An 18,118-nucleotide genomic window follows, 5' to 3' on the forward strand; every position below is an offset into this window, starting at 1 on the left:
ATGTCTTGTGTTCTTTGTTTATCACTTTCCTTCCCTTTTCTGTAGCTCCACCCAGGTTGTGCTACCCCTGATTGCCAGATGAGATGCACCTGGCCAGGTGATCAAACAGCATTTAAAGACTCCAGTTTCCTGCTGCAGGGGGGGAGGCTTCTAGCTTGGGGACTGCTGGTCTTGCTGCCGCTTAGCCTGGGATTTGGTTGTACAGCTATGTTTGTCTTGTAGTTGTTGAATGGTGTTGTATTAATAAATCCCATGGATTTGGTACTTTTAAAGGTGTTTTCAGAAGTTGTTTTGGGTCAGTGGTGGAATGTTTGTTCGCCCCATAGGGCCACTAAAGTTGGGGCGTAACAAGCTAACATGTGGAAATCTGGATAAACAGTAACATCCTGTTTTTCAAAGTACGATAAAATGATAAGAGTCCCTTCCTCTCCATTGGCTCCTCTGATATAGGGGGGTTGACAAAGCACACCATCCCCACAGAGCGCAGAGCTGACACTGGAGAACAGCCTATAGCTGGAGCAGAGTGAAAGCTGTCTGTGTTGAACATGAAGACTCCTGGAGTTGTGCTGCTGTTGCTGTGGTCTGGTCTGGTTGTGGTTGCAGCAGAGAGTGGACGCACAAATCTCCAGGATGAAGCTACAGTTGCAGCCACCACCCAAGAGAAAAGCAAGCCCGACATCCACACTGCGCTGAGAGAGATGAGCGCTCTGATAGCGGAGCAGAGAGTGGAGCTCAGATACACTAAGACACAAATGGAGGCCATGGAGACCAGACTGAGGGCCAGTGAGGATGAAATAATGAATCTGCAGAAAAGGAATGAAGGTAAATAAGATGTTCTATCCTCCCCATACACCTCCCTCAGACTGTAGAGGAGCAGAACAGGTAGGCCAGATACACTAAGACACAAATGGAGGCCAGACTGAGAGCCAGTGAGGATCAAATGAACAATATGCAGACAGAGAATGCAGTTAGACAAGTAGTCAATTTTCCTGTTACAAATTTACATAGACACTGATAATTAGTCTGTTACTGTGCATACTGAAACATCTTATCTTCCTACACGTCATTTGATTCTGCACTTAAACTACTCTATTAAGCCCAGTAACAGACTAACTATGAGATTGAGGCTGTGTGTTCATGTCATTTCATGTAAAAGTTTCTAGTATACATTGACAACTGGTGTGTTAAACTCACATTGTGTCAATGGTTATGTAAACTATTACTTTACCTGATACTTTTAGCAGACTTGCTTTTGATATTGGGTGATGAGAGATAGCTCTGAAACCCTGACCTTACCTGATCTCGGCAAAATCAGCTTTTATCTTTGCTATTTTCTACACTCTGCACGTACAAGGAATTTAACTGGTTTCATACACTTTGAGACCAAACTGGGACCCTGTAAATTAATCTGTGCAGCAGTGTTTTAAATGTGTTACTGTTCATAGCCCATGAAGAACTTTACCTTTATTCTCCCCAGAGAGTAAAGTGTCTTTTTCAGTCTCACTGGAACCAAACACAAACAGATACACAGGACCCTTCAATACTGGAACAACCCTGGTCTATAAACACATTATTACCAACATTGGCAATGCGTACAACTCCAACACAGGTAAATGTCCATGTCATTTTACCACATCAGATGTGTAAAGCTTTTCATCAGTAGTGTGTGTGTGTGTGTGTGACCTGCTGTTCTTCTCTCACTCAGGGTTCTTCACAGCTCCGGTGAAGGGAGTGTATGACTTCAGTTTTTACATCTATGGGCAAGGCAACTCAAACCACATGGGAGCACATCTCCGCAGGAAGGGGACAAACCTTGTGATGGCGTACACCGTACTTGACCGTGGCTTCATAAACTCCTCTAACGGTGTCAGTGTGCTGTTGGAGGTGGGAGATGTGGTGGATGTTTTCCTGCCTGCCAATCATAGGATATTAGATAACACAAACCATCACAGCACCTTCAGAGGTCACCTGCTGTTCCACGTCTAACAGACACTGCAGTCAGTCAGCTGACTAATTAGGAAGTGTGATACCTGTATTACCAAAAGGGATAAAACACAAACACACACACACACATTTTCCACACCTGCTTGCTAGCTGTGTTCAGTGCTTACTTTCCATTGTGCCTAGCACATGACACATTTAATTTCTGTGTCAAACCCCATTATAAGGCTTTTGACTGCAGGATGTTATATTTTCAATATTAATCAGGTGTGATTTAGTCCTCAGAACAGCAGAGAGGAAGGTATACATTTAACATGAGGCATATTTCATAACTCACACACTAGGTCGCATGCTGCACCTTTTTGCATGACATGTACATGTAATGACAAATAAATAAATGTTTTGAACAACTGTCAGTTCTCTAAAAGGGTAAAGTGTCGAGGGTCTCTAGGGTAGGCAAGAAAAGGCTGCATAGAGACAAATATTCAGTGGCTTGCAATTTATTCACCCACCACCTGGGGGTTTAGAGTAGGCAAAAAGGAAGAAGGAAAAAAAGAAACAAAAAGACTGATAGAATAAATTGAACAAAAAAAGATAGGGCCTCCTAACAACTACAACCCTAACCCCTTTATCAGGTAGTTGAACCCACCACTAATTGGCACATCCCAGTACAGGCCCACAACACAGGGGAGGGAGATCTTATGTCAGCAGGAAATATAAACTAAAGTTGAAATTGTACCAGTTGTATTGCTAATAATTCGGGGCTTCACAACAATGTCAATAAACAGTCACATATCAAATTCTTCATTGTAAAAACAGATTAGTAAATTGATTTCGCGAGGGCGCAATTATGATCCTCGCGAACTTGCCCAAAAGATATAGACGTCCTGGAACTAGAGCGCACTGGTAAGATGCGATGGCGGCAAGAACTCTTTCAACAGTTTTTGCTAAACAAACACGTTATGGACACTAACAGTAATTTTCTTTACAAATGCTGCATACAAACACAACTTTGTCAGACCAGCAATTGTGGAATAAAACGACGATTTCCGACAAAGACAAATGAATGAACGTGAGGGAAATGTTTGACGCGGTTTCACATTTACTTCTACATATGCCAGCCAAGTTAAACCACTTCAGATTGTGACGTGGTGTTTTACAATAATGAATGTAAATGTCACTGTTGCTGATGAAAGTACAAAAAATAAAGTATGTTGCGTGCGCCATTAGGACGCGGTGAAGACGCTCTTATGAAACGCGGCATCACAGTTCAGATTAACTCTAAACTAATAGTAAAACTGCAGAAGCTAATCTTCACATCTTAAGTAAAGTGTTGTATCTGCAATGTATTTCAGTATGTGTGTGTGTTTGGAGAAAATCCTCATGCTCAGCTTTACAGCAATCGCAATAACAAATCTGTTGGTCCACATCGATTAGAGCAGAGGTCTTCAACCGGGGGTCCGCGACCCCCAGGGGGTCCGCGGAGGTACTGCAGGGGGTCCGCCAAATTATTTCATCTGAAGCATTTTTTCCCTCTTCCAAAAATGTACAACGTCCTAAAGACTACATAAACATAAACAGAACGTAAAAATTGCTTTCTATTACTTAAAAATAATACACAGGCTACCCATGAGTCTTCAGGCGATCATTTGATCATAATGGCAACATATGCACTTTTAGCTACATTTAGCTATCTGGTGCCAAAAGACGTTACCTGCCATAACCATACAATTTGAAATAATTGATCGTTTGTAATTTCTCGGAACAAAAGCTCCTCGTCAGACACCACTGATGGCGGTTAAGATGATCTACCTTCAGAGGATGCCAACATGAACAGCCAAAAGCGCAAACGGGAGTAGACAGGTAAATATTCAGAGAATTATCTGAAGTTTGCCTTCACCTACAAAGATACCGATGGTGAAGAATTAGCAGTGTGCGTGGTTTGCTCTTCCGTGCTATCAAACGAAACTATGAAACCATCAAAGCTGCAACGACACTCAAAGACAACCCATGCTCACTTGAAAGAAAAAAAACATTTAATATTTCCCGTTTAAAATCTTTTGAGGGCCAGCAGACCTTGATGAGACAATCAGCCAAAGTGTGCGAGCTAGCTTTAAAAGCTTCTTATCAAGTTGCATTACGTGTCGCTCAGACCAAACAGCCATACATAATTGCGGAACGTTTAATATTGCCAACAGCTAGTGATATGTGCAAAACAATTTTGGGAAGGATGAGTACGTAAAAAAACTGAAAAGCATCCCAATGCCCGCCCTATTGAATTGAATTGGCAGCTGATGTGAGGGCACTATAAATCGCAAAACTCCCGAAGGCAGATTATTTTGCAATACAATTTAATCCACCGATGTGTCAAACGAAGCTCAGCTTTTAGCTTTTTTGTGATTTGTCGACCAAAATGAGATGCAGGAGGAATTTTGATTCTTTAAGCAGCTGCCTGGAGGTAAAAAAAAGTTCAGAGATTTTCAAAGTGATCGACAATTTTTTCCATGAACATGATATACCCTGGCCAAAATGTGTCGCGATGTGCACAGACGGTGCAAGAGCCATGTATGACGCACTGCATGCTTCATAGGGAGAATGTCGTTGCCAAAGACATGAATCATGAATTCTCAAACGTCAGATCTCTCACTAGGTATGAGATATTTCATCCATACTTAAGCTTCTCAAGCTACTCAATTCTTTGTCCCTCCCTAATTGAATATAGAGTGACGACTAACTGTAAGGGAGAACAAATGTCAAAAATAAACAGAATAAATTGAAATTAGTTGTGTGTCACAGATGATTTGTAATTCTGTTCAAACATGTGTAGGGGAGTGTTTGTGTGTGACTGACAGTTCCAAATAAATTATATGAATATCAGGCCCAAATTTGGGGCGGCGGGGGTGGGGGTCCCTGCTCAGCGTCTCTCTCAGCCAAGGGGTCCTTGGGCTGAAAAAGGTTGAAGACCCCTGGATTAGAGAAACATAGAAAAGTCTCTGGGGATGAGGGTGTTTGGGGTGTTGTGTTTGAGCGCCCCCTACTGTTAAAAGGCTGGAGTTGCATTGTGCCAGCATAAAGTAGTTACCCCTTTTTTAATCCACAAATAATACTCTGTGATGCACAGCACACACATACGACATTAAACACGCTTCCACAAAGGACATCATATGGGAGAGAGCGGGGCAAGATTTGCCATTTTTCACTCACCTCTAGTTAAGGGAATATGAGACTGGAATAAAACAGAAATGTGACAGTGTGAATGACTCAAATAGACACACAATATGGCGTCCTGTAAAAAAAGTAAAAAGTGGTCTTGTGGCCTAACCTGCCCCATGTAATGGAGACCAGTCTGAGAGCCAATGAGGATGACATTAACAATATGCAGACAGAGAATGCAGTTAGACAAGTAGGTAGTCAATTTTCCTGTTACAAATTTACATTGACACTGTTAATTAATTTTTATAATTGTATAAAACGTAGTTACTGGGCTAACTAGAACATCTTATCTTCCAACATACCATTTGATCCTACACTTCCGTCACTTTAACTACTCTATTAAGCCCAGTAACAGACTAACTATGAGGCTGAGGCTTTGGGTGCATGTCAGTTTATGTAAACGTGTCTAGTATACATTGACAATTGGTGTGGTACAGTCCCTCTGCATGAAGTGACATATAACCCACAATAATGCACAATGACACTCACACTACTCACATCAGCCAACACTTAACATGAAGTGATGCACAGGAAAAAGGCCTCAGTAAAAGAATGCATGTTCCTTTTGTGTTCAGACAGGGTTTCTATAGATTTCAATAAGTTCAAATTAAAACTTTGTAATACTCAGGACCCTTCAGGGCTGGAAAACCTCTGGTCTACAAACAGATTTTCTCCAGCATTGGTATTGTGCACAGTGCCAACACAAGTAAAGGCCCATGCCATTTTAACCCTGTGGTGTCTGTGCAGAACATTCATTTATTGGTGCAGGATGTTTGCTCCTATTATTTGAGTTCAATACATACCACAAAGTACATACACATCATTTTACATAAGGAAAGAACAAGTTCTTTGACACAACATAGAGAGATTATAATGTCATTATACATTTTATGAATAATTATAATTATATGAAAATCCCTTTAAAATGAATGGCTACAAGTTGTTTGAATCATCAAAAAAAATCCACTTTTTAGCATTGATCTCAGCTAGATGGAGAATATGGAACATGTAAATATTGTAAGTTACCTAACAAAACAGTCAGATACTATAGTCCTCATAAAATAGAACATTTGTATGGAATGTCAGTCTGTAATATTCTAGCATTCCTGCCACTTACACACCTTCATGAAAGAGTCATTTTGTCTTCACACACACGGGGATGAAGCATCCAGACAGCAGCCCAGACCAGCTCCAGCTCCATATCCATGTGTCCTGTTTTCCCCCAGCTTACCTCTCAGTTTATTTGCTTTGTCACAGAATACTCAGAATACTTGCACCCCTTTACATGACTGAATGGCTAGATGATAAATGGCTAGAATAAGCAAGATGGCTGCCTGTCTGCTTTGGGTTTGTTGAATGTGAGCTACTGATTCCTAACAGCAGAGAGAGACAAATCACACTTTATGTTTCTAATATAATTCACCATCCAATTTCAAATCTTCCCCTTAATAGATACAGTATATGACTGAACTGATATTGATCAAAATATTGGTCTTGGTGTTCCTTCAGTGATGCCAAAGTAGAGGAACACTAATCCGGTTGCTTTTGGAGCTTAACTCACAGATACGCTCTAGTTTTCTGCTCCGGGGAGTTGCTTAAGGATTTCCACATTCATAAAAGCTATTGCATTTCACCAGCGTGTCTGTAAAAGACTGGAATAGTCATGCTAAAACTTCTCATGGCAAAGAAGGCTGCATCTGTGCATTAATTAACCCCTTCTATGAAATATGACAAAATGGGACACAAATACACACAAACACACAGGCTCTCTTGCACTCTGTGAACTTCCATGAGAGTGAAATATTTGTGTTGTAAGTTAATTCATCAGAGATCAGTCAGTCTCAGGGTGCTAGGAATTTCCCCCAAAGTTGTTGTAGTTGTAATGTATGTACTCCTGCCTAGGGGCCCTAAAACTCGTAAGCTGATCTGAGCTACACACACATGCAAACACACACACACACATACTCACACACACACACATACACACACACACACGCACACACTCATTACGAAGGTGAGGCATGAGCATTTGTTAGTATACAGAAGTAAACCAGTACAGCCACTGACCGTAACAGGCTGTCCACATATATTCAGGGGAAACAGCAGGAGCTCAAAGCACCCAGAGTCACACACCTGGGCACCTGGGACGGGTTTGGCCTTGATGATCATGTTTACCACCGCAGAGGAGGAAACTCTGAACATCAATGAAGCCGCTCAGCTGTACAGAGATAGCCTATCTGTCAAGAGGTTCAGAGATCAGTATCAACACTTCTGCCCTTGGCCCCGATACTGGGACAGGAACATGACCTCAGGATACTCATTTCACCAAACAACAAGGCAACATGAATGCAATAAAATTAATTAATTGTATTACTTCATGAGTGTATTATTACCTACTGTAAGGAGGAGGATTGGGGACTGGTTACACACACATTAGCTACTGTAGGTGAATACTGGAGACTGGCTACACACACTACTTAACAGTTAAGTCTTAACTAGACTAGCGGCATATCAATGAGCACCATGAACTGCAGCTCATCCTCTTCCTCTGTTCTGGCAGTGAGATATGATTTATGCTGACATAACATCAATAACACAGCAATAACACACAACACCAATAACACACAACCTGGACTTTGAGCTGCTTTTTAGAAAACAAGACGGCACATTTACTACAACTCACGTGCACAACATTTATGATTCTGTTTATGTGATGAAACATGACCTTAGGACATGGCTTGGTAATATGTAGCCAGGTCACAGAGTATATATTTGACTGAAAGAACAAGCATCAAATAAGAAGAGAGAAGGTGTCAGTATTTGGACTCTTCTGTTTCTGTTTTGACATGTCATTTTGTTGTGGTAGCCATGTGCCTGTGTTGTGGTAGCCATGTGCTACCATGTGCTCCGCCCCTTGTCCTGTCTTTGTTCTGTTTCCACCTGTTCTGCTCCTCACCTGTGCCCAATGATTACCCTGCCTATTTAAGCCTGTCTTGCCTCATGTTCCATGTCGGATTGTCGCAACTGTTGTGCTACCCTGTTCTGTGAGTTGTCTGTTTTTTTTGGAAAGTAACTTTGCCTGCCTGCGTCGCCTTATAAGAATACTTTTTGAACTGTAAGCTTACGGAAGCTTTTTGTGTTTTTCGGCGTGGAAGCCTACAGTGGTCGTGTGCCCTGTTTTTGTGTTTGCCTTTTTGATCCTCTGTGTTTTTTGTGGAATAAATCCTGCTTTAATCGATCTGCGCTTGGGTCCTCTTTTGAAACCCTGACAGAAGGATCGTCTAGTTTCAGCATGAAGACTTCTGGAGCTCTACTGGTGCTGCTGTTTGGCTGAGACGCAGCTCAGAGGAGAGACCATCAGTGAAAATGACATCACTCACCAGAGCCACTCTGATGAAGCAGAGACCAGAGAGAATGAGGTTATGGGTGCAGCACAGAGAACTGAAACTGCTGCCACAGCCTCCACCCAACAAACCAGCCAGCCTGACATCCACACTGTGCTGAGAGAGATGAGCGCTCTGATAGCGGAGCAGAGAGTGGAGCTCAGATACACTAAGAGACCAGAATTAGAGCCAGTGAGGAGGAAATAATGAATCTGCAGAAAAGGAATGAAGGTAAATAAGATGTTCTATCCTCCCCATACACCTCCCTCAGACCGTAGAGGAGCAGAACGGACATTATTAGTCTATTAGACATTATATACTGTATGTGTGTGATTGAAAATAACTGTGTGTCAATGTGCTGTTACAAATTTACATTGACACTAATAATTAGTCTGTTACTAGGCTTACTAAAACATCTTATCTTCCTACACATCATTTCATTCTGCACTTCTGTAACTTAAACTACTCTAGTAAGCCTAACAGACTAACTATGAGAATGAGGCTTTGGGTGCATGTCAGTTCATGTAAAAGTGTGGAGTATACATTGACAATTGGTGTGTTACACTCACATTGCATCAATGGTTATGTAAACTATTACTTTACCTGATACTTTTAGCAGACTTGCTTTTGATATTGGGGGATGAGAGAGAACTTTGAAACCCTGACCTTACCTGATCTCGGCAAAATCAGCTTTTATCTTTGCTATTTTCTACACTCTGCATGTACAAGGAATTTAACTGGTTTCATACACTTTGAGACCAAACTGGGACCCTGTAGATGAACCTGTGCATCTGTGTTTTAAATGTGCTACTGTTCATAGCCCATGAAGAACTTCACCTTTTTTGTCCCCAGAGAGTAAAGTGTCTTTCAGTCTCCCTGGAAACAGACGCAAACAGATACACAGGACCCTTCAGTGCTGGAACAACCCTGGTCTACAAACACATTATTACCAACATTGGCAATGCGTACAACTCCAACACGGGTGAATGTCCATGTCATTTCAAAGTCAAAGTCGTGTTTTATTGTCACACAGCACGACACACAACACCACACACATGCGTTTTGGCGGCGACACAGGACACACACACATGCTGATGAGGTCGCCGGTGAAATTTGCCTTCTGCCTTTAACCCATCCTGGAGTCCTTGTCCTTCCTCAAGGCAGCCAGGAGCAGTGGGCAGCCTTTTTTTTTTTTTTCGGCGCCTGCCAGATGTGTAACGCTTTTCATCAGTAGTGTGTGTGTGTGTGACCTGCTGTTCTTCTCTCATTCAGGGTTCTTCACAGCTCCGGTGAAGGGAGTGTATGACTTCAGTTTTTATGTCTATGGGCATAGCCGCTCAACCCACATGGGAGCACATCTCGGCAGGAATGGGCAGAACCTCGTGATGGCGTTCACCAGTCTTGACAGTGGCACCATAAACGCATCTAATGGTGCCAGTGTGTTGTTGGAGGTGGGAGATGTGGTGAGTGTTTTCCTGCCTGCCAATCATAGGATATATGATAACGCAAACCATCACAGCACCTTCAGAGGTCACCTGCTGTTCCACGTCTAACAGACACTGCAGTCAGTCAGCTGACTAATTAGGAAGTGTGATACCTGTATTACCAAAAGGGATAAAACACAAACATACACAAACACAAACAGAAATTAGATTATGCACGCCTGCTAGCTAGCTATATTGGGTGCTTAGTTTTCATTGTGTGTATTTCAGATGACATTCTGTCAAACTACACTATATGGTGAGTTGATTGCATGAAGTTGTCTGTCTGTTTGATTTTTATCAGCTGAGTAATAGTCCTTAACAGAACAGTGTAGAGGAATGTATACATTTCACATGAAGCATATGTCATAACTCATCATGTATTGCATCACATGCTGTAGGCTACCTGTCTGTATAAAAATGAAAATGAAAGTTTCAAACATTAAACAACTGTTCGTACAGATTAACTATAAGTAACATTTCTAATTGCTAGTAAATTACTAAAAGCTAATTTTCACATCTAAAATGAAGTCTTGTATCTGCTATGTATTTCTGCATGTGTGTGTGTTTGGAGAAAGACAACATTCTGAACTTTACAGTAATCACAGTAATACTTTTAAAGATGCCCGGGGGGGGGGGGGGGGGGGGTATAAAGTGACATATAACCCACAAGAATGCACAGTGACACACACACACTGCTATGTATTTCAGTATGTGTATGTGTTTGGCGAAAGACATAACTCTAAACTTTACAGTATTCGCAGTCATACCTATGTCATGAAAAGTTGGTCCATATCCACACACACACTCACTCACTCACCTCTCACACACACACAAACACAGTAACGCAGGCAAGCACACACAAACACAGTAACGCAGCCATGCACACATAAACACACACACCAATGCCACACAGACACACACGCTCACATGCACACACCCATGGGACACACACACACAACATCCACACGTACACACACGCTATCATCTATCATTACTGAGTCACCCACTCCAATAAGAAGATGGCATCATTTACATCTGGTCCACTTGGTCTTATCTACAGCCTGGGACTGGCTACTTATGAAGGTCTCCGATTCTCTACTGACACAGGTGAATAAAACCTTAAAACCCTACAGTACTGACACAGGTGAATAAAACCTTAAAACCCTGCAGTACTGACACAGGTAAATAAAACCCTACAGTACTGACACAGGTGAATAAAACCGTAAAGCCCTACAGTACTGACACAGGTGAATAAAACCCTACAGTACTGACACAGGTGATTAAAACTTACAGTACGGACACAGGTGAATAAAACCCTACAGTACTGACACAGGTGATTAAAACTTACAGTACTGACACAGGTGAGTAAAACCCTACAGTACTGACACAGGTGAGTAAACCATGCAGTACTGACACAGGTAAATAAAACCCTACAGTACTGACACCGGTGAATAAAACCTTAAAACCCTACAGTACTGACACAGGTGAATAAAACCTTAAAGCCCTACAGTACTGACACAGGTGAATAAAACCTTAAAACCCTACAGTACTGACACAGGTGAATAAAACCCTACAGTACTGACACGGGTGATTAAAACTTACAGTACTGACCCAGGTGAGTAAAACCCTGTAGTACTGACACGGGTGATTAAAACTTACAGTACTGACACAGGTGAGTAAAACCCTGCAGTACTGACACAGGTGAATAAAACCCTACAGTACTGACACCGGTGAATAAAACCTTAAAACCCTACAGTACTGACACAGGAAGCTAATTCACTTAATTTTTCTGATCTAGGATTGGGTGTTCATCTTGCTCTATTCCCAGTGTGTAAGGTTTTGTTTTCTGTGTCACTGGAAAGAAGCGAACAAGTACACACTGGAACCTCCCTCATCTTTAAACAGATCTAACCCCAACACTGGCAACACTTACAGTTCCCTCATCTTTAAACAGAACTAACCCAACACTGGCATCGCATACAATTCCATCATCTTTAAACAGATCAATTCCCAAACACTAGCAACGCATACAATTCCCTCATCTTTAAACAGATCTAACCCAACACTGGCAATGTATACTATTCCCTCATCTTTAAACAGATCTTCCCAAACAGGTAAATGTACCAATTATTTTCACCATTTGCATTGGCAACATAGGCAACTCGTATTTATTTTATCAATTATTTTGGCCATTTACAGTTAGCAAATGTCCTTTGGCCTTTGTTAATAAACTACTCTTTTTTATTTACTTTTAAGCAAGTAAACCTTCGTCCAAGAACAGCTGTTAATTTATTGTCGTTTATTAATGTCTTACAAAAATCAAACAATGACACATTTATAACAATCGTTATGCAATTTAATAATGTCTTACAAAAATAAAACATGTATATATTTATAGCAATCATTTTGCCATGTTTTAATGTCTTACAAGAATCAAACATGTATATATTTACAACACATTTATAGCAATCATTATGCCATTGTAAAAAGCAGTGAATAAAGACACTGATTTAAGTGCAGATTATTTTGAATGGTGCTTTAGAATATCATATGTATATCAATAATGGTAAAATGGTATATCTACCAGCCTACTACGTGGCATGCTGACAGAATCTTAACAAACTACAGACTTTGGCAAACTGATATGTAAAACTGTAGCTGAGTAAGCTGGTGCCCCAGTGCACGTGTGTGTGTGTGTGCGTGTGTGTGTGCGTGTGTGTGTGTGTGTGCGCGCGCTGCATGCATGCATCACTAGTAAGGGCTGTAGATTAATTCTGATTGGAGCTCAAGAACAGGGAGGCGCTCAGCAGAGGAGTAGAAAGGAGTCTGCCCCCTACTGTCTGGAGAGAAGAAGCGCAGCGACGGAGAGGAGAGACGGAGGGAGGAAGAGAGAGATGGTGGATGAGACGGGGAGATGAGGAGGAAAGGAAGGGCGTGGAGAAGTGAAGAGAGTTAGTGACATGACTGGGGGAGAGAGAGAGAGAGAGAGAGAGAGAGAGAGAGAGAGAGAGAGAGAAAGAAAGGGAGGGATTAGAGCTTAGAGGACAGAGGAGGAGAGGAGGATGAAGAGGAGGAGGAGTGTGAGTAGTGTGTGATGAGTCGCTCTGCTTCTCTCCAGCCCGTCAGCAGGGCTCCATGGACAGTGGAGAAGAAAGAGCCGTGAGTGGCCTCACCAGCAAACAACACCTGCAGGGGCTACACACACACACACACACACACGCACACACGCACACACGCACACACGCACACGCACACACGCACACACGCACACACGCACACACACACAAATGAATGACCTTTATAGATTTAAGTGTGTGTGCGTGCGTGTGTGCGTGCGTGCGTGTGTGTTCTTACCCTGGACTGTGTGTGTTCTGGAGGCAGTGGCTCTGCCAGGTGTTGTATGTCTCGGGCGGAGCATCCAGTGGCCGGGTAAGAGTAGGATCCGCAGGTGAAGCGGTCACTGAACCACTGAGACCGTAGCATCCTACATGGACTCAACGTCGGGATGCCTAACACACACACACACACACACACACACATTACACATAGACATTACCACACTCACAAACACATGCTGACAGTACCAGTATAACTAATGTTCAGCCTAACCTGATTGTTCTGTTGCCATGGTGACAGATGAAAAAAGCACATTGTGAAATATGGCGTACATGCAGGGGCAGCACAACCTCCCCAAAATAGACTTTTCTTGCTTTGTGTGGGCAAATGATCTGTCCCGTTGTTGCCGGATATTAACGCTGATTCCAGCACTGTACCTTTTGGTAAATTTGGCCACCTGGAGGCCAAGTAGAGTAATGGGCCACTTCATTACTCTGATATACTGTATTTACATACAAGTTTGGTAACTTCACAGATTTATTACCAAGATGCAGCAAGTGTGTGTGTGTGTGCGTGTGTGTGTGTGTGTGTGTGTGTGTGCGTGCGTGTGTGTGTGCGCCTTACCTGTAAACCTGCGCAGGACTTGTGTGACAGTGTTCAGAACTTCTGTCTCAGAGAGCGACTCCATATATTCAGACTCATGACCAGCAATCCAGCCGCATAGAACATGGCCATACCTGTAGATAACACACACACACACACACCTGTGTATCACACCTGGGGTACACACAGAGAACATGGCCATACCTGTAGATAACACACACACACACAGTGTGTGCCTCTCTATAGGTCTGAGGATGGTAAGGCCGAACAGCTTCCTGGCTCAGTGTGTGTGTACACTGGACACAACGTGTGTGTGTGTGTGCGTGTGCGTACCTCTCTGTGGGTTTGAGCACAGTGAAGCCGAACAGCTTGCGGACCCAGTGTGTGTGTATGTTGGGCACCGTGTCCACCAGATGTGCCTCGTCCTCCCAGAGCAGGTAGATGGCCTCGGTCTGCGGCTCCCAGAACGGCTGCTGGAACTCCAGGAAGATCTTGTTGTTGGTGCCGAAGCCCATCCTCTGGATGGAGTGCAGCTTATGGAGGGGTGGAGCAGGGCTCAGCAGGGTGGAATGGTGCTTCTTCATGTACCCTGGACATGGTCATAATATTAGTGTTGTTGTTTTTATTATTATTATTATCACTATGGTAGCGTGGTACTCAGCAGTGTAGAACAAGTAACCTGGACATGGTCATAATATTAGTGTTGTTGTTTTTATTATTATTATTATCACTATGGTAGCGTGGTACTCAGCAGTGTAGAACAAGTAACCTGGACATGGTCATAATATTAGTGTTGTTGTTTTTATTATTATTATTATTATCACTATGGTAGCGTGGTACTCAGCAGTGTAGAACAAGTAACCTGGACATGGTCATAATACTAGTATGGTTGTTGTTGTTGTCATTATGATGATGATGATGATGATGATGATGATCCTCTGGATAGAGCAGTACTCTGGCGAGGGGAATGGTTCTTCTTTAAGTAGCATAGTAATAATGATAATAATAATAATAATAGTAATAATGATAATAGTAATAATCATCCTCTGGATGGGGTGAACCTTATGCAGGTGTGAAGGAAGAGAGTAAAGTGATGCTTCATTAAATCTTTAAAATGTCTTGTTGTTGTTTTTCCCACTCCCATTCAAGGCATTCCCTGAGTGTGTGTCTGTGTGTGAGTGTGTGTGTGTGAGTGTGTGTGAATGTGTAAGCATACATACCCAGCGGGAGGGTGACAATAACGTGGTCAGCGGGGAACATGTCTCCATTGATACATTCCACCCGCACAGGGTGCGTGTATGTATGTGTGTTGCCTGCTTCGCGGCCGTCAGACCAGTGGATGCAGCGAACCGGTGTGTTGTAGGAGACCACACCCTCCGGGAGCTCACGCATGAGACAGTCGATCAGCCCATCAAAGCCTCTGACGAAACACACATAGAAAGCTCACACATAAGATAATCAATCAGCCTGTCAAAGCCTCTGACAACACACACAGTGTGTGTGTGTGTGTGTGTATGTTCTCACCTGGGAAAGGTGCAGTCTAGGCCGGGCAGCGTGCGGTAGAGCCCAAACGCGCCCAGCCCCACCTCGTCCATGCTGTGCGTGCCACTCACACAGCACTCCACCTTCAGCAGGGTGGAGACCAGCGCGATCCGCAGCTCTCGCAACCCCGCCTCTGCACCCCACTCCGCCTCAGCCAGCCGCGGCAGCTCGGCCCTCACGAACCCCCCGACGCTGGCCACGGGCTCACCCCCCCCGGCGCTGAAGTCCTGGCTGCGCTCCAGGACCCGGGAGAAGAGCTCCACAGCCGGCGCCAGCAGCTCCGCCGGCACCGTGCCCCCAGAGCTACGCAGGAAGCTGGGCACGAACGGAGGGTGGCCCCCTACGTCCAGCGCCTGGTTCTCCTCCGTCATGGACTCTGGGTCCAGCAGGTTGTAGTGGCAGGCCAGCCGGAACACGGGGTTCTCCTGAGACGGTCCGTGGATCCAGTTGGCGCCGATCTCCACGACGTTACTGCCTGCACACAGAGAGGAAGATTCACACACACACACACGCCATCGTCACAGCTACACTTATATTTAGCACACCATTTAAAAAAGCCAACCAATGATTATGCTACAATTCTGTCTTACATACACAGATCCTAAAGCTGATATTTGCCTGAATAACTGATCATGAAGAAAAATCTCTAAGGACAGGGCAGCGGTGTCCTCACTGATAGCTATGGGGCCCAATACCAGAAACAGTGTTTCCATTACTTTATCCCTTGGTGTCATGAGCAACAGTGTTTCCATTACTTTATCCCTTGGTGTCATGAGCAACAGCGTTTCCATTATTTTATCGCTTGGTGTCACGAGCAACAGTGTTTCCATTACTTTATGGCTTGGTGTCACGACTCCTTTCACAGGTTGCTAAGCATCCCTCCAGCTTTGAGTAGTAAGGATACAGGAAGCTGGAGAGATTTCTGTCCTTTCGGTCCTGCGTGATGGGGGAGAAACCCCATTTAGGCTACCACTTCCGATGGTTGAATGATGTGCGATATACCAAGCAGTTTACCAATTAAAAAAGTCGTATGCACACGATAAACGACACTTAACTATAAAATACCCATAAAAGGTCGGGTACAGCTCTTTCATACAAAGTTTGAAGTTCGCTGCCCTTAAGTAACTCACATGACACCAAGCCCGGTCACGTGGTTGGTGAATGCCAAGACGCTATTTCACTGACAGAGCTACTGTGTCAGACAGCTGTTAGTACGTCGGCTAAATCGCTGCTCTACCTTCTAAAAACATTGGAATCGTGCACACACGATGTGCACATCATGTCAAAGTAGTTCTACAAAGTTACAATGCTGTACAGGACTGACAAGAACCACTAGTTTATGTAGATATGCGAATGATTAACATCATCCGGACTTGTTATTGTATCCCCCACCAACCAAGGCTTCCGCTCCAACCTCGGTCTAGTTAACGTTACCGTTTTGATAGGACACCAACTCTCGCCAAAACTCACCAAGTCTACCCGTTTGTATTCTTCCACCGCTCCTACCCGTTGCCTCGATAATACGGACATTCCGAAAGCCAAACTTGACGAGTTTCAGCGCCGCGCCGATCCCGGAGATACCGCAGCCAACTATTACAATTTTAGCGTCGAGACTTCGAAGAGGAGCCATGACAAGTCAAACCCTTTGGTTGTCGGCGCAGACGGATGACCGCACAATAGTTCCGTTCATTTCAGTTATGTAACACGAAACGTTAGCCACATATATGCACTTTGAACCTATCTTGTATTTAAACCTGAATTGTTTTATGGACCAACAACAAAGTGAGGTTTACACACGTTAGGTTGACACAGTAGTTCCGGTGTGATACCACGTGATGTTAATTTCTTAAAGAGGCATGATGGAGTTTTCGCATAAGTTAGCTCCTTAAAAAACACGTATAAACCTTCCAAACAATACCAATAGCCTAGTTAGCACCGATAAAAGCCTGCTAACATGTTAACTAGCGTCTTTTGACGATATCGTTGGCAATGTTGTGCTGTGAAGGATTTTCTTACATTTTCCTGGTGTTTCGACCTGAACCACATAAAACATCGCCTAGGGAACGACAGGTGTGTTCATCTGTCTTTCACATCACCATATTACATCGAAATTAATTTGAAGATGATATGAAAAGCAGTTGCTCATAAAAACATACCTAAAGAAGTGGCAAATTGTTGCATAGTGTTTCTTTAAAGGGGCAAACATCCCTCTGCCCTAACTGTTTCTCTTTTCTAAACTCTCTCCCTATGCCTACCAAATTAGTCAATTGAGTCTTACTGCTAAAGCTGAAGCATTACGTGATAAAGGTACAGTGTGTAAGATTTAGTGGCATCTAGTAGTGAGGTTGCTGGTTGCAACCAACTCAATACCCTTCCACAAGCGTGTATGAGAACCTACGGTATAAAAAGTCTCTAGAATGTGTGTTTTGGTTTGTCTGATCGGGGCTACTGTAGAAACATGGCTGACTCCATGGTAAAGGACCTGCTCCCTATGTAAATATGAAGTGCTCATTCTAAGATAATGAAAACACAAAGATTCATAGTTACAGGTAATTATACACTAATGAAAACATAATTGTGATAACTTTATTGTATTTATGCCAGTGATTCTCAAAC

General features: G+C 43.2%; 3 protein-coding genes across 5 annotated transcripts in view; 1 reads left to right on the top strand and 2 right to left on the bottom strand.

Annotated features, from left to right (window-relative positions):
- LOC116223095 overlaps window positions 1-18,118 on the bottom strand; it is a 234,927-nt gene that overhangs the window by 76,752 nt on the left and 140,057 nt on the right. The window lies entirely within an intron of this gene.
- On the top strand, window positions 509-10,544 carry LOC105912518 (cerebellin-4-like). Of its 2 annotated transcripts, none has more exons than XM_031579232.2 (3): window positions 509-822; window positions 1,478-1,609; window positions 9,810-10,544. In XM_031579232.2, exons 1-3 carry the CDS (start codon window positions 546-548, stop codon window positions 10,088-10,090), a joined length of 690 nt encoding a protein of 229 aa, XP_031435092.1. In that variant the 5' UTR covers window positions 509-545; the 3' UTR covers window positions 10,091-10,544. The 2 variants fall into 2 exon arrangements, with proteins under 2 accessions (XP_031435092.1, XP_031435091.1); XM_031579231.2 differs by lacking the exon at window positions 9,810-10,544 and adding an exon at window positions 1,706-2,357 and having other exon boundaries at window positions 514-822.
- Window positions 12,356-17,341, bottom strand: paox (polyamine oxidase). Its single transcript, XM_012841498.3, has 7 exons — window positions 16,973-17,341; window positions 15,485-15,977; window positions 15,181-15,380; window positions 14,294-14,549; window positions 13,982-14,094; window positions 13,376-13,530; window positions 12,356-13,216 (listed from the first exon to the last, which is right to left on the bottom strand). Exons 1-7 carry the CDS (start codon window positions 17,130-17,132, stop codon window positions 13,052-13,054), a joined length of 1,542 nt encoding a protein of 513 aa, XP_012696952.2. The 5' UTR covers window positions 17,133-17,341; the 3' UTR covers window positions 12,356-13,051.

Source organism: Clupea harengus, chromosome 13 (genome assembly GCF_900700415.2).
Source record: "Clupea harengus chromosome 13, Ch_v2.0.2, whole genome shotgun sequence".
NCBI lineage: Eukaryota > Metazoa > Chordata > Actinopteri > Clupeiformes > Clupeidae > Clupea > Clupea harengus.

Coding starts and splice junctions, on each gene's coding strand:
- LOC105912518 (XM_031579232.2), top strand. CDS start 546: ATGAAGACTCCTGGAGTTGTGCTGCTGTTGCTGTGGTCTGGTCTGGTT. Junction 823..1,477: donor TCTGCAGAAAAGGAATGAAG/GTAAATAAGATG, acceptor TATTCTCCCCAG/AGAGTAAAGTGTCTTTTTCA. Junction 1,610..9,809: donor TGCGTACAACTCCAACACAG/GTAAATGTCCAT, acceptor TCTCTCATTCAG/GGTTCTTCACAGCTCCGGTG.
- paox (XM_012841498.3), bottom strand. CDS start 17,132: ATGGCTCCTCTTCGAAGTCTCGACGCTAAAATTGTAATAGTTGGCTGC. Junction 14,550..15,180: donor TATTGTCACCCTCCCGCTGG/GTATGTATGCTT, acceptor GACCATGTCCAG/GGTACATGAAGAAGCACCAT. Junction 13,217..13,375: donor CAGAACACACACAGTCCAGG/GTAAGAACACAC, acceptor GTGTGTGTGTAG/CCCCTGCAGGTGTTGTTTGC.